At 41.0% G+C, this 15,717-nt stretch overlaps 1 protein-coding gene across 1 annotated transcript in view; it reads left to right on the forward strand.

Moving 5' to 3' along the window:
* LOC146324218 (adenylate cyclase type 1-like) overlaps positions 1-15,717 on the forward strand; it is a 63,813-nt gene that overhangs the window by 6,939 nt on the left and 41,157 nt on the right. The window contains exons 3-5 of the mRNA XM_084723513.1: positions 4,832-4,950; positions 9,070-9,181; positions 15,549-15,676. Of these exons, the coding sequence (XP_084579639.1) occupies positions 4,832-4,950; positions 9,070-9,181; positions 15,549-15,676 (359 nt within the window). The remainder of the gene's footprint in view (positions 1-4,831; positions 4,951-9,069; positions 9,182-15,548; positions 15,677-15,717) is intronic.

Genomic DNA, 15,717 nt, shown 5'->3' on the forward strand with positions numbered 1-15,717 from the left:
GAGATCCTCAAACAAAATCAATGTGAGTCCAGAAAGCGCTCCTACCCAAATATTTTTTAAGATCCATCACCATGACAACTAAGCAAACTCCATCTGTCGATGAAGACTGTGTCTTGGATTGGTCATTTGTGCAACTTGAACCGTATCACACAGGCTTCATTTGCAGATGAAACTTCTTGGAGACTCATGCGAGCTCAGTAGCTGTTTTGGCTTCTTCCAAAGAATTTTTTGGGACATTTTTTAAGCACCAGCATTCTTCACACTTCTCCCTTCTTAAGGTCCACTGCAAGGCACTCTTAAAAAACAAAAACATGCCTTTACTGTCATGTCATGATCACGTTAGACCTTAAAACTCTGACGCATTTCAGCATCAATCCTTTGAGAGTGCCTTGGAGTTTTTGTGACTTTTGTAACACATGTATCCTCATCCAAAGAAGAGCACCTAAAACAAACTTGGTGTCATGGATTGGTTCTTTGTGCAACTTGAACATGCAAAAACACAGTAAAATACATCCCCTGTTCTAAAGTCTTCAGACCTAAACAACAAAACAAGTTGGCCAGAATAACTGCAACAAAACAAACCCAACACAAGGTTCACTTACAACGTTCATTCTTCACCCATTTCCTTTTCAAGGTCCACTTACTATCTTTTTACCTGAACTTTCAGCAATCATTGAACTTGTACACCCCCCCAACTGCTTGTTGGGGGCGTGTGTGTTTTTGTGACTTTTGTGTGCGCATGTATCCTTACCCAAAGAGCACCTCAAACAAACCCAGTTTGAGTCCAGGAAGTGCTCCTACCCAAATATTTTTTAAGATCCATCTCCATGACAACTAAGCAAACTCCATCTGTTGATGGAGTTTGTGTCGCCAAAGCATTTTTAGGACTTTTGGTGCGATCACATGGGGTCGTGTTTACCATGTTTACAAGATCACAGCATTAGAATTCAAGCATCAACTCTGGAAACAGTACAACAAAAAAGTCCCTTCTCAAGGATCACTTAACATCTTTTTTTCTGGACTTTCAGCAGCTATTGAGCTTCTACATCAACAGACCTATCACTCCAGCACTCTCGTTTAAAACAGTAAAAATACCTTTGTTGTCTTTGCATGGTCATCTTAAACGTTAAAACAAAACTCTCACGTGGTTCGGCATCAAGCTTTGAAGGCAATAAAGGCATTTTTATTGTTTTAGAAGACACTGCCTTGGAATTTTAGTGATTTTTGTGTACGCATGTAGCCTTAACCAAAGAAGGCTTCACAATATCTGTGTCTTTTTCTGGACTTTCAGCAGCTATTGAGCACATATAGCCTTATCCAAAGAACAGCACCTGAAACAAGCTCAATTTGAGTCCAGGAAGCGCTCCTACCCAAATATTTTTTGAGATCTATCACCATGACAACTAAGCAAACTCCATCTGTTGATCAAGATTGTGTGTTATGGGTGAAAGATCCAAGAAAAGAGTTCTATGTTTGCCTTGAATATGCAAAAACAGTAAAATACATCCCTTGTTCTACAGTCCTCAGACCTAAATGACTGCAACAAAACAAACCCAACACAAGGTTAACTTGCTTTTCTGAACCTTTAGGCCCACGTAAGTGCACTCCATATTTAAACAACCTTTTCTGATGGGAAACCAATGTAATTTTACTTTGCAGAACACTGGAGTTGCTGGTCTACAAAGTAAACAAAAGAACAAGTCCTCATGACATATTTGACTCAGTCAATCATTCAGGTAAAGTACGTACAACACGTACCTAACAACTTAAAGTGAGAGAATCACAGACATGACCAAATCGAAACATTGACTTCCAATTTCAAAATGTTCATTTTTAACAGGTCCGAAGTCGCACAACATCCTACTGTCTTGACCACAAGCGGGTCACATGGATTTTTCACTCATACATCTCATGCAACAGAAATGGTTTCTTTTTTATCAGTGCAGCTGTCTGCACCATCATCTAATCTTTCTTTTTTTTTTTAAAAGGTGTTGGAAATGTATTTTATCCATATTTTGTAACCTACTGTGGGTGGAGCAGAGTGAGCTCCAGAGCCAGACAGCAGCTCATTCTGCTGTGGTTTGATCTCCCTTCACTTGACCCAGCAGCTGGTAGAAAATACATGGGGACTTCTTGGACTTTTTCTGCAGTGTTTTCATAGGCAAACTGTACATTTACTGCCATCAGACAACTTCACTGCTAAACTTTAATCCCTCTGCTCTGATTTCCAACACCTGTCTGCTCTGTTTAGCCACTGGCTTCTCCTTTTCTCATCCATACTCAGGGTGTGAACACACACAAACACACACACACAGAAATATTTGCACGTATTGAAAGAAAACTGAACATAAAGTTTAGCTGCTCATTTACTACTGGACGCTTTGAAATGCACAGACAATATGGAGCTTTATAGACAGATCCTTCAATGTGGCATAGACACTTCACGTCACATGTGTGTCTAGACAACACAAACAAACTACCTGATCGAGGCACGACACGTTGGATTCTTTGGTTTCAAATTGTTATAATTTTACGGGAATTTCCCTGTCTTGTTAATCTGTAGGACAGGAAATCTTTGTGTAAATGTGAGAGAAAGCGAGCCTGTGGTTCATTAATAAACCACTACGAGGAGAGCCATAGTCAAACAGAGCACACAGTGAATTAAACCCAGGACAGATCAGAGAAATGGGAATCTTTGATGTGCAATTACAACATGTTCAGAGAAGAGAAATGGAAGCGATTAATAAAGCAGGTGAATTAATTCTTCTATTAAAACAACCACATCTTCACACTTTGGTTATTTTTACACCTGACACGCATGTGCATGAGTGCAAAAACACAAGCGCATATGGACAAACACACACTGACACACACTTTCACACACACGGCCTTCATCGATAAGTGCGATGGCTGTTTCTAAAAGCTGCTCTCCACTTGAGTTTTGTATTCACAGGTGAGCAGCAGTTGTGTGAATGGATGTATAATGTGAAACAGCGTCTGTGGGAGACACAGGAGAGCCCTGACTGCTTTTATAACCCTGTCTCTCAACAGCCATTCAGCAGAGCAGCCTGATGATTCATTGTGCATTCACAACCGTTTGACATCCTGCCGGAGCTGTACTTTGTGCCGCTGCAACTGAGACGATTCACAAACAAAAACACGCTGATCTGTGTGGATAGATGCTACTCCAGGCTGCTGCTCAGCTGATTCATTGATTTGACAGAAAATAAATTGACAGTTTCGATCATCTGTGAACCCTTCAAATTTTCAAATAGCTTCTCAAACGTGAAGATTCAGCCCTGGCAAACATGCAGCGTGCATCTTTTAGACAGCAAGACATAAAGTGAAGCTGTGTCAGTCAGGAGGGTAAATGGGATTGTAGTGTCTTGATTTTGATGCAGAAGGTTGTGAAATTGTGAAAATTCATTGATTTGCATAATGTGCAAATGTGTCGAACTTCTGCGCAAGACATCAGCATTGTCTTGTTTACTTTCTGTCAGCACCCAAACATGATGTGAGGATTATCAACATGTGGAACATGTTTCTGTTAGAAGACGTCACTTACGACAGATTTTCCAAATGTTTCTTCATCGCCCCTGTGGTAAAAGCGATGTCTGCGCCGCTACTGCTAACATTACACCATGCGTCATCTAACAGTGTTATTCTGCCGTTTTGTACTTTCTGTTCACTTTATCAGCCACGTGTGTAAGAAATGGCTAAAACTAACGTTACAGATGGTCTGTAATTTGTTTCAGTTATTTTCTTTGGCCCAGACTGATGCAAAGTAGATCAAGTGATCATCTTACCTGCATATTACTCAAGTGAAATAAATCCATGTCATAACCAGTTTAAGTTTTAAATCAATACTGATCATGCTGCTGAACAGTGATTAGTTATTAAATTAATATGGATCACAGCTCCTTTTGAATTTGAGGTCCAGTATTTTTCTGATCAGGCATCTGGTATGAAGTCTATTAAACAGGGTGGAAATTAGACTGACTTTAAGATATCATATGCCACTATTATCATTATCATTCTAATGTGCTTTATTTGTCTATTTTTCAGGATTATGAGTGAATAAAATATTGTAATATTAATGCAAATAATTAAAAAATAATTGATGGATTAATTGTTTGAAAAATAATCACTAGGTGCAGCCCTATCTGGTCCCTATTTTCCCATGTTTTTAAGTGACTAACTGGGACAACAATTATTAAAACTGGTTCACTGTTGAGTGAGACTGCTGCAGCCGTCAGCTGCAGAATGAGCTGCTCTGTAATCTCGTCAAAGTACGTCCTACTACCACCTTGATTCCACTGTGCACGTCACGTCTGCAAAGTGGTTTTGATCTGTTCTTTACACACCTTTATGTCCCACCAGGAGCATATGAGAAGTGGAGCGTTTTGCCCTCCTGAACGTGTGAATCTGGCCAGATTTTCTGTTGATTTGGTCATTTTCCTTGTTCTTCTCCCATGAGCAATTGAGCCTTTGCAAAGCCGTGCCCTCCTTAGTTACTGTTGCTACACCTGTCAAGCTTTCAATTCTCATACAGCGTGTACCCGACTTTAATAATTATTCGATTTCCAAATTGTGCCGATCAATTTTCTGTAATCATTTCACTTCTAAATACAAAGGAGTGTATTTTAATTCTTGCTGCAAAGATCATGAGCAGTGTCATCAGGAGTGTTTGAAATTTTCGCCAAAGAGGAAATATTTAATATTTGTTTGCTTTTACCTGCATTAACACAAACACACAGCATGAGCATGTGTGTTCTCCCAGTTTAAAGTTCTGATGCTGCCTCCTCTGCTGTTTTAACCCCTCCCTCCTCAGGAGCGTCTGCTAATGAGCCTGCTGCCCAGGAATGTTGCCATGGAGATGAAGGAGGACTTCCTGAAGCCACCTGAGCGGATCTTTCACAAGATCTACATCCAGCGTCATGACAATGTCAGGTATGGGGGTGTCATGACAACTGCGGCGCTGCGGAGGTGTTTCGGAGGGGGCTGGAGTGTTTTGATCCAGGTGTCACCGCTGTGACGTCAAGGTCAAGAATAGAAGGAGGGCAATTAAGATCCGCCGCTAAACGCAGACGCAATCAAACTACGTAAAGGTTAGGAGGAGGAAATGGCCGCAGCAGCACTGTGGGCCTGTGCAGCGGCAGATTAAACGGTGGTCATCTCCTCTGTCTCGTCTGCTGTTTGTGGTGGTTTTGTTCTGGAGAGAGATTTCTGAATCTGCATGAGAAATCTATTAACCCTTTAGACCCCAGCAGAGCTGCAGAATGCTGCTGCACGGAGAATCCTCATTTAAAGGGACAGTTCACTCCTAAATCAAGAATACATACTTTTCCTCTAGCCTGTGGTGATTTTGGTTTTGGTGTGAGTTGCAGAGTTTTGGAGATATCATCTGCCTTCTCTCCAGTATAATGAGACAAGATAGCACTCTAGATGGCTTGCGCTGCTCAAAGGACCAGAAAAATAGATTTGAAAAATTCAAAACTAGCGTCTCCTTCCAGAAACCGTGACTGGGTTACTGAAGATAATCCACAGGCCTTGTTGTGAGCAGTTTCATGTAGGCACTACTTTCTTTCTGCAGTAGAATCTATCAGAATTATTTCCTTTTCTACTAGAGAGAAAGTAGTTCTACAAACTGCTCATAACAAGGTCTGTGGATTCTCTTTAGGAACCAGGTCATGGTTTCTAGAAAGAGACACTGATTTTGAGTTTTTATTTTTTGGTGCTTTGAGCACCACAGGACTGGTGCCATGTTGTTACATTTTATTGGAGAGAAGGCAGACATCCGCACAGCCGATATCTCCAAAACTCTGCAACTCATACCAAAAAAATCTGGATGGATAAAAAAGCACTACATGTCAAAGGAAAAAATATGTATTTTTGATTTTGGGGTGAACTATCCCTTTAAATCGATCAAGGACTTGAGGTAATTTATCATCATTATACAACACAGTGTTGTACAACAGAATTAGAGTTGTAGTTCCTTATGCTAGTTAATTAAATATCACACAATAACAATAGAACAAGATGCAGTATAAAACAAAATAAAATAAAACACGTATGTCTAAAGTTATTCACATAGAAATGATTTTGTAATGCCTTTTTTTGAGGTTGAATATAAACCTATAACGTAACATACCTCTATTAAAACGTCTAAAATCGCCAGACGTGTTATATGTTTTGTTGAGTTGTGTACATTACACTGAACAATCTTCAAACCAGGGAAAAGTAATTTATTCAAGATAACGGTGAGTTTCCTGCTAGCAGTTGCTAGCCAGCCACTAGTTGCTAAAACTTGCGGGAAAACATTGTATACGTCAGAGAGTGAGGAACGTGTCTAAACCTAACGCGAGTAAAACTTTAATATGACCTTGTCTGCCTTCTTCTCAAAAGTAAGAGTTGAACCTGTAGCGCCAGTAGAATTTACGTAAGCACTTTCCAACTCAATCCAAACAAACAGCTCTGTCTCAAAATCAGAAAGAAATGCAAAGTTGTTTTTATAAGAAAGTGAAATTAACAGAAATTAAATTACAAAATTACGCTAGTCACGTAAGTTCATGTACAGAACATAACGTAAAGCGACGCAAGTATGTAAAGTATTGTAATCATCCGGTGCAACTTTATTGTAGCCATGCAAGTAATGTTTATAGATGGTTACAAACTACAAATCATCTGGTAATAATTAACAAATATTTAATGTAGTATATTAAAAGTTATAATGCATGCAATTATAGTTAGTTTATCAATCTAATCAGAATGTAATAGTGACTGTCTCTTATGAGCTATAATACATACAGACAACAACGGCCAGGAGAAGGTGGAGATCAACTCAATAATTGATTAATAATTAACTGATTAATAGTTGCGGCTATACCTGGGGTTATGTCATTGTAAGATGGATTGATTGCTCACAAAAAATGAAATTTTAAGACACTCCCTTTGATTCTGTGAAGTAGTGACTGGCTTTTTCCCCTCTCATGCATCATTTTTTGCAGCTCCATCCCTTAAAATGTTCTCAGCCTTTTCAGCAGCCACCTCAGCTGCACTTGTAATGAAGAAAATATTACAGAGTGTGAGAACCTGGCTGACTTTGAGCTGATTACATTCCAACGAGGCAGTAAAGAGAAGCCGAGAGCTGTATCAGTGCTGTTGAGTGTGGGAGTGGAGGGCTAGGTAGCATGTCAACAGCACTCCTGTCAAGAGACAATCCTCTCCACTCCCTGACTCGCTCTTTTTCTCTCCGTCTGTCTGTCTGTCTCTCTGCTCGGCTCCCACACTCAGCCTCGGCTCAGGAACATCACCTCCCGTTACACCAGGCTCGCTGCTGCTCTGGCGCTCGTCCAAACACCACGCTGCTGCTGCACCCAGCGAGCCAGCTCCCGCCCGTCTCCAGGGAGCTGCTTCAAACACACACACGCACACAAACACATGGCAGGGGAAAAAAAACAAAAAAAAAAACAAAAACAAACAAACATCAGCTTTATTTTGCCGAGCAGGGGCGTGACATCTCCCTGATCTGGCCCCCCTTTGATGTGGCCCCGAGAACGTTTGATCGCATACCTATTTAGCTCCGCCGCCGCTCTGCCCCCCACCCCCACCCACCCCTCTGCCTCCCTTCTCCCCCCTCTGCCCTCCTCACCCAACACACACCACAGCAACCTGCAGCACGGCGCCATTCAAAGACAAATCACACAACAGAGCGCTTCTGTCGAGCAGCGGTCGTGATCCCGGCTTTACATACATCAGGCTCCTGAGCAGCTATACTGCGCTGCCAAAAAGAGCAACTCAGTCACGATGCAGAGGAAGGGCCCGCTTCACCGCTCTGGATAGAACCTCAGAATTTATTGGGTACCGAGTGAAATATTTCCTGAGCAGCGAATATCGAAAACTGCCAAGGATATTTGGTCAAATACATCTTTTTCACTGATCAGAGTTCCTGGTTCAACGCAAAATTTTGTACATTTTACACCAGAGAGAGAGAAGTCCCTCCCCTTCCTGTGTGCACCACAAATACAGGCTCCAAAAGGGTTCTTTCTGAGGGGCTGAGAACCCTTTTATTGAAGTCAGGATTTGTCGAGGGCTCTTTGTGAGACGAAGGGTTCCATTAAAAACCCTTTTCATCCAAAGAACCCTTTTTGGAAGAAAGATTTCTTCAGGGTCTTAAAACCATACCTAAAAACGGTTCTCAGTAGAGCCCCATGAGTGGGTTCTAAGTAAAAGCCTTGGAATATAAAAGGGTTCCCAGTAGAACCTCATGGGTGGGTTCTAGGTAAAAGAACAATTAGACAATTTACATATATTTTTTATATTTAATATTTATATATATTCATATGTATGTTTGTCAATCTAAAGTTAATTCTACACGTCTTTGAATGTCGCTGTTTGTCGTAAAAGTTTAAAAGACGACACACCCAGAATAAGTGATGTCATGAGTTTCTTCCTCCAAAAGCTAACATTAGCCTCTGAAGCTATGATGACGTGTGTGTGTGTCTAAATGAAATTAACAGTTTTCTAATGAAATAATAATATTGATAAAAGTTTTGTCTCTTGACTCTGAAACTCTGGTATCATATCAGCTGTAGTACAAAACATTTTAAATGCTCCTCAGCTCTACACACGGCTCCACCTCTGACGCTTTTACTCCACTGGGAGCAGTATTTTTTTCCTGAGAGTCAGTAAGATCCATAACACCTTGTTTTGTTGCCATCTGGCCTGCCTCTGAGCAAATGAATGAGGGGCTAAGTAGCTTTCAACACCTTCCTCATCCCCACCACAGCAGCTAGCCAGCAGCAGGCAATTTAGCTCTGTAATTGATTTAGAGGTTGGCCTAAAAGACTCTTTCACTTATCAGCGATTGGATTACGGCACTCACTGCTTCACTTTTGATCGCCATTAGCCAATTTCGGTGTGATCTTTGGGTATTTTGTGTCAGAAAAGGGGAGAAAGAACACTTGTCTGTGCAGTTAATACACCTCCACTGCTGTTGTAGAATTAATTTTTTTAGTGCAGAGATTTTCACAGCAGATTATAACTTGTCTTTTTTTCCTCTTTCGGCAGCATCCTGTTCGCAGACATCGTGGGTTTCACCAGCTTGGCTTCTCAGTGCACTGCTCAGGAACTCGTCAAACTGCTGAACGAACTCTTTGGGAAGTTTGATGAGCTGGCTACAGTAAGTGCCCCTCCTGCCCCCACTGCTGCCCCTCCATTCATGACAACATGAACAGTGTGAACAATGTGCAACAGAATCTCCACTGAATTCTTAACACAGCATGCAAGAAATCAAGTAAAACAACACTATTCAGATAGTATTTTGCTAGAGATAATGTTAGCGAGCAAGCAAGCTAAGGTTAGCAAGTGAACTGTTACTTAGCTGCACTGCATGGATTTGACAATGGTTGGTTCTTATCGTTAGCTGATAAATCAATTACTTTGCAAATGTCACGCTAGGCAATTTACGTCCACAAAGTCCACATGAATTAGCTGTTGCTATCCACACAAAACAATACTTTGCTAGCAATTTGTCTGTAGTAGCAAGCAAGATAAAGTTAGCTAACATTAACCAGTTAAAACCACAAAAGGCTATATTTCACATGCTTTGCAGTAATGTTAATTTTGGCACTGTGCTGTGGTGGGTGCTGGTCGCTTGTTGACGTTAGCAGACTCCATTTCTAAACTAACACTAGCTCATGTTGCACACTGTTGACAGTGTACTGGGTACTGATGAATATGCTGATCAAGAGGTGAAGTCCCTTCCCTTCTGGTGGATCACCAGAGGACCCTACTTTTACATTCTTCCTGTAGTAAGGTCCCATGAGGCACAACAGAAGGAAGGGGACTTGTCCCAACTATAATGCACTGGTTGAAGTCGGTTCAACTTTTAAATAGAAGTATTTAAATTTTAGCTTGTTATGAGACCATGTCATCGAGCCATCTCAGTGGGGGAGGCAGGCTGGCGGCGAGTGACTCCGAACAGTTGGTGCGCTCCTGTTTTCCGCCTGTTGTTCTTCTGCTCTGCAGCATAAAAAGCCTCCAAAAAAAACAACCAAAATGTTATTATTTAGTCCCGGAGCTCATTTATTATGCCAAGCCATATATTGATCCAATAGTTAAAGTGTAGTAAAAGCTGGAAAGACTGACTGACGTGGAGGAGGAGGAGGAGGAGGAAGAGGAGATGAAGGTCAAGAAGGAGAAGGAACTGGAAGGGTGAGACAGGGAAAGATGAGTGAACCGATTTTTAGACAGAGAGGAGATAAGGCCTGAAGAGGTGAAGTGTGTGTGTAGCACTAGTGAGACTACTCCACTTGATAGAGAGAGAGAGTGTGTGTGTGTGTGTGTGGGGTAGCATTCACTGTACGTCAGTAAGCCTGTGTAGCGTTGTTCTCTGGGAAAGAAGATTAGGTGAGTGATAGGTTATCTGCCACCAGACTACTATAATCATATTAATACTGCATCAGAGACTCATACACACACAAACACACACACACACACACACACACACACACACACACCGTTTTATCATCAGCTGTGGAGGTGTAGTACAGTAGGCCTTGTACTACCTCAGCACATGCTCATACACACAAACACAGTTAAATAACAAACTTGGTGCAGCTCTGGGACTTTCTTCCTTATATCAGGATCTTCATCGCAGATAAACAAGTAGTATACTTTCTTAGGGCTGGCCAATATATCGATATTATATCGCATCGTGATATAAGGACAGATATTGTCATAGATTTCGGATATCGCTGTATCATGATAAGAGAAGTGTTGTCTTTTACTGTAATATAAAGGCTGTATTACAGTAAAGTGATGTCATTTTCTGAACTTATCAGACTGTTCTAGCTGTTCTATTATTTGTCTTTACCCTCTAAGTCATTATATCCACTTCACTGATGATTACTGATCAAAAATCTCATTGTGTTAATTAGGCAAGTTAATAATTAATTGATTAATGAACATTAAAAATTTAACAAATTAAAAATGAATTAATTGGTAATTAATACATTAATACAGTAATTGTGCATAATTTGACATTGTTTTGTCTGGCCATGTCATTTGTTGAATAAAGAAACTTAAAATGAGGAGAAAAAAGTGAAGCATTGCTAAGTGATAAGCTAACCCAGCTAGCTTGTACTAGTGTGAACTTACACTAACAAATCAAAACTTAAGAGTTTGAGTTGTGCTCAAAACGCAAAAAATCTATCGTAGTGCATTGCCTTGAAATTTTAAGTTGTCTCTACTTTTTTTTTTTTTTTTTTTTTTTTTTTAACAGTGCAGAGTTAATTAAGTCAGTTTTAATTTGTTATTTGATGAGTTTCGTGCCATGACTGACAGCTGAGCTCTACTGCACAGACTCTGGCTTCAGATGACGTCACCAGTACGAGATGGCAGCACTCATATCTGGGATATTTTGGCCTCAGTTTTGTATAGTGGGAGTAAGTGGCTTACTGACTTAAGAGGGTGGGGAAGCAGTTGCCACTCTTTGTGCCCCTATGCTCGAAAAAACCCTGCAAAAGTGCCCTCTTGGATGCTCCAGTGCCCTCCAGGATGTCACAAAGTGCCCTAAAGGGTACCTTTGCCTAAAAATACAATGTGAAAACTTACAGGCAATTAAATGATCCGCAGCCTTTTAATTTTAAAAAGTTAACTTCATTAATTAATGAATTCATCAATTTGAAAACATCATGCAGTGTCCTGCCTGTATGAGAATAAAAAATGAAGTGGTCTCCAGCAGTGGATAGCAGCTTCACTGCTGCACCGTGAGCTCAGAGGAAAGACATCACTGTGCAGGACACAGAGGGGATAGAGATGAAACAGAGCGAGTGAGCGGCAGATTTAACATCGAAATTTGGAGTAATTGTTGAAACACGAGGTCTGTGATTCCCTAAGGACATAAACAAAAGCAGCTTCTCATTTCTAGCTGACGATGGTGGATTTAGTTGGCAAAATTAATGATTCACAAGCAGATTTCAGAAGTGTAGCTGGCTAATGTAAGCTAATGCTAACTTGACTTGAGCCGGCTGAGGAGTCTCTAGCTGATGTTTTAATGTTTCTATCTGACACGTTTTAAAACAAGAACCCTGTGACAGTGTTAATGTAAAGTTAGCTAACAGCTGTGTACATGATATAACGTTAATGCTAAAAGACTGAGGCTAAAGCTAGCTAACATCTCAGCAAACACTGGTCGAATGGTGAAATACAGCAGGTATATCTATATGACAGATGACAGAAATGCACTCATTAATGTGGGAAAAGGAAGCACAGGGACTCGATTAGTGCAGCGGACCTAAGCTTAGCTTAGCAAAGGGTCAATTATTTAGACACAAAATCAAAACATGATTGCATCCGCTGGCTTTAGAGAAGGTGACATACACCTCCTTGTTAACTGCTGATAACTCTAGCGTGCGCACACTGTAAACTGTCTGGGTACTGCACTCCATCAACATCAGGTTAATTAACATTTAAAAAAATCAAGTTTTGACTTTTATGAATCAATTCAAAATCTTCCATGTACCCATCATGATGCATCTAAGAATCGAGTATTCCTCCCACCACTACTTTCCAGTGGATAAAACATGATAAAATGTTTGAAGTGCCAGTGAGGGCGCCCTTCCAGTGAAGAAAACGTAATGAAGTGCACTCTAGGGTGTCTCTCCAATGCTGTTCATGTGGTGAAGTGCTCTCTAAGGGGCTGCTTGAGTGGTGAATTACTCATTAGAGTGACCTTCCAATGAAGAAAATGTGATGCACTGCCCTCTCGAATGCCCCTCCAAAGCTGTAAGTGTGGTGCCCTCCAGGGGGCCCTACCAGTGGAGAAAACACAGTGCCATACAGGCTGCCATGCATGCCAGAAAATGAGCAACCTACATGTCTTAAAATGGCTTTAAATAATTAACAGTTCCTGTTTTTATTACAGTGGAGTTGCAGCTGTTTCACCATAAATGCACCATGACTTTTGGTGCACTGGTGCCCTTTTTATTTTTTCGCCCGTCCTCCTCAGGCAGCCTGAGTCTGCCACTGCACAGCATCCATCTTTATTTATGTCAAGTACAGTCCACGTAACAATGATTTTTAATTGTTATACAATACACAATCACAATATCACAATATGATATAAATCTGAGTCTTGCCCATAATGTCAGTTACACCACAGTCACTCTCCTCCCTCAGTGTGCCTCTTGCCTGAACTCTTCTTCTGTGAGGCCAAGAGATCTCTTCAGACAGTTTACTCTTGCTTTCCAAATGCGCGCGCACACACACATACACACACACACAGAAAAGTCACATGATCAGCAGGATTATCCCTCTTCAGTTCATTCTGCATCTCAGCAATCAGTCATGGCTTAACGCGGGGAGAGAGACAGAGGGAGAGAAAGAGCAAGATACAAGGTGATATGTGGCTCGCTATCAGTGCTCCAGCACTCAGAAAGCCATTATATGGAAATCTTGTGATGAGGATATATTGTGTGCATGTGTGTGTGCGCGTGTGTAGCAGCAGCTGCATCCTAATTGAGATTTATACCCTGTCGTGTTAGCGAAGGAGAAATTCACTTTCAAACCGGCTCTGTCACAGCTGCTGAGCCTGTCTGACTGCTGTATGCTACACAACACATTTACTCCCCGGAGGCTCAACCTAAACTTAACCTCAGCAGACAAACGCCAACTTAAACCAAAAACATCATCTTACCATAATGAAGACATAAAGAAATAAATCAAGATGCTGAATTAGACAAATGTCCACAATCAGCTGGTTTAAAGTCTCTCCAAAAACGAGCACAGATACCTCTCTCTCGAGACGTGGCTTTCTGTCAGCTGATAATTTCTCCCTCATTTCTGCTCAAACACATGCACACACACACACACTCAGTTTCTTTTCCTAGCACTGGGATAATCATCCACGTTCTGAATTCTCATATCCTCCCACGCCAGAATCTTTCTGCTCCCGTGAGCAGAAAACCAGAGCACCCCGTCTCCTCTCTTCTCATCTCCGCCTCTTACCCTGCAGTTGTCATGAATCCTCTGTATTTGTGTGTGTGTGCATGTGTGTGTGTGTTTGTCACTCAGAGGCTGCCTGCAGGCTGAGCTTTGTAGGGTCTACCGTTATGATTTTCTGATGACTGTGAGTGATACGGTGCCAAATGGAAACCCAGTGTGTGAGACTAAACCGAAGTACCTGTACTGTACGTCTGCATGCATCCGTGCTGCTGTTTGTGCGTTTCTGCAAGTGTATTTGTGTGTGTTCATGTGTTATAAAGGTGCGCATATGTCGTTTGTGTGTGTCATCGTTGCAGAGTTTGTGCACAATGTGCACTGTGACAAATAGCTGATCTGTCTGGGAATGTGTGGGCGGGATTCTACTTCAAGAGCATGTCGGAGCAATTAGAGTTGGCCTCAACTACAAACACACACACATGGCTGCACAAGTACACACATCTGATTTACATGAGCAGAGATGAGCATCAGTGCAGTTTCGGTACAGTCAGGTCTCCTGTAACACCAGTAAAAGAACAACACTCCCTTCCTTAACGTTAAATGTGAGTAAATTTCAGCTGTTAAATGTAGAAATGGTCGATAGATCGTGATTTAATCCCACAAACTTTTGATTCTTTCCAAACAAAAACCAAGTAATCAAGTTTAGCTTTTTATCACTGAAAGAACTGGTTTAAAAATAGCTATGGTTCTATCATAATCATTGAAGGAGAAACATGCAAGTCCCTAACATTCAACATGAGCACGCTGTAACGCTGAAAGTTTGCAAAAACACTGCACATCACGTCAGTTTTATTTCAGCAGCATCATTTTGTTACTGTACCTAAAAGTAGTGAATAAAATGAATGAATAAAATACTAAAGTAGCTGTTGCTAGGCATTAAGTTAGTGTCATGATTAAATAATGAATGAAAAAATAAATTAATAGAGCCTCTGAAAATTGCAAACAGCACAAATGCCTTTAAATCATCATCCTTCACAAGAGAAACTGAACCTTGTAACTGTGAATTTTGAGTTTTGACCCTTTGAGGTTGCTGTAGCTGCTCAGTGTGGATGTATGTGAAGTGTTAAGTAGTACGTTTGTTGAGGTAATATTACCAAATTACCATGCTAATTTTCACTGGCTCATCAGTAGGAATTCCCATTATATGTTAGCATCCAGCTACCAGACCAAGCTCTATTTCAGATTCAGTGATCAAAAAATTCGATACAGGAACCATAACAAACAGAACTGTGTTACTTATTATCTCAACTAAAGATTATGGGTCAGCAAAACCTTTTAAAGTTCATTTCAGAACTTAATAGTTTGAGTTGGGCTCCACACTCAAAAATCTATGGTAGTCTGCTAACTTGAAATTTTGACTTTTCTCTTTTTTTTTTACAGTGTTGATAAATTACCTGCCATGTTAACAGCAGATCGGCTGCACAGATGAATGCAGCACGCACAGTTATTTCTTACTGTATACTGATTATTTTCCAACCAAGTACTGCTTATTTTTCAGGACGTTATTTCAGATCCTCTGTCTTTCTCTCTCTGTGTGTCTGCAGGAGAATCACTGCAGGCGGATAAAGATCCTGGGTGACTGTTACTACTGTGTGTCAGGACTGACCCAACCCAAGGCAGACCACGCCCACTGCTGTGTGGAGATGGGACTTGACATGATCGACACGATCGCGTGAGTCACGCACACACCTACGTCTTCTCTGTAACATGCGT

The sequence above is a fragment of the Lutjanus erythropterus genome, chromosome 7 (assembly GCF_056507025.1).
Source record: "Lutjanus erythropterus isolate fLutEry1 chromosome 7, fLutEry1.hap2, whole genome shotgun sequence".
NCBI lineage: Eukaryota > Metazoa > Chordata > Actinopteri > Lutjaniformes > Lutjanidae > Lutjanus > Lutjanus erythropterus.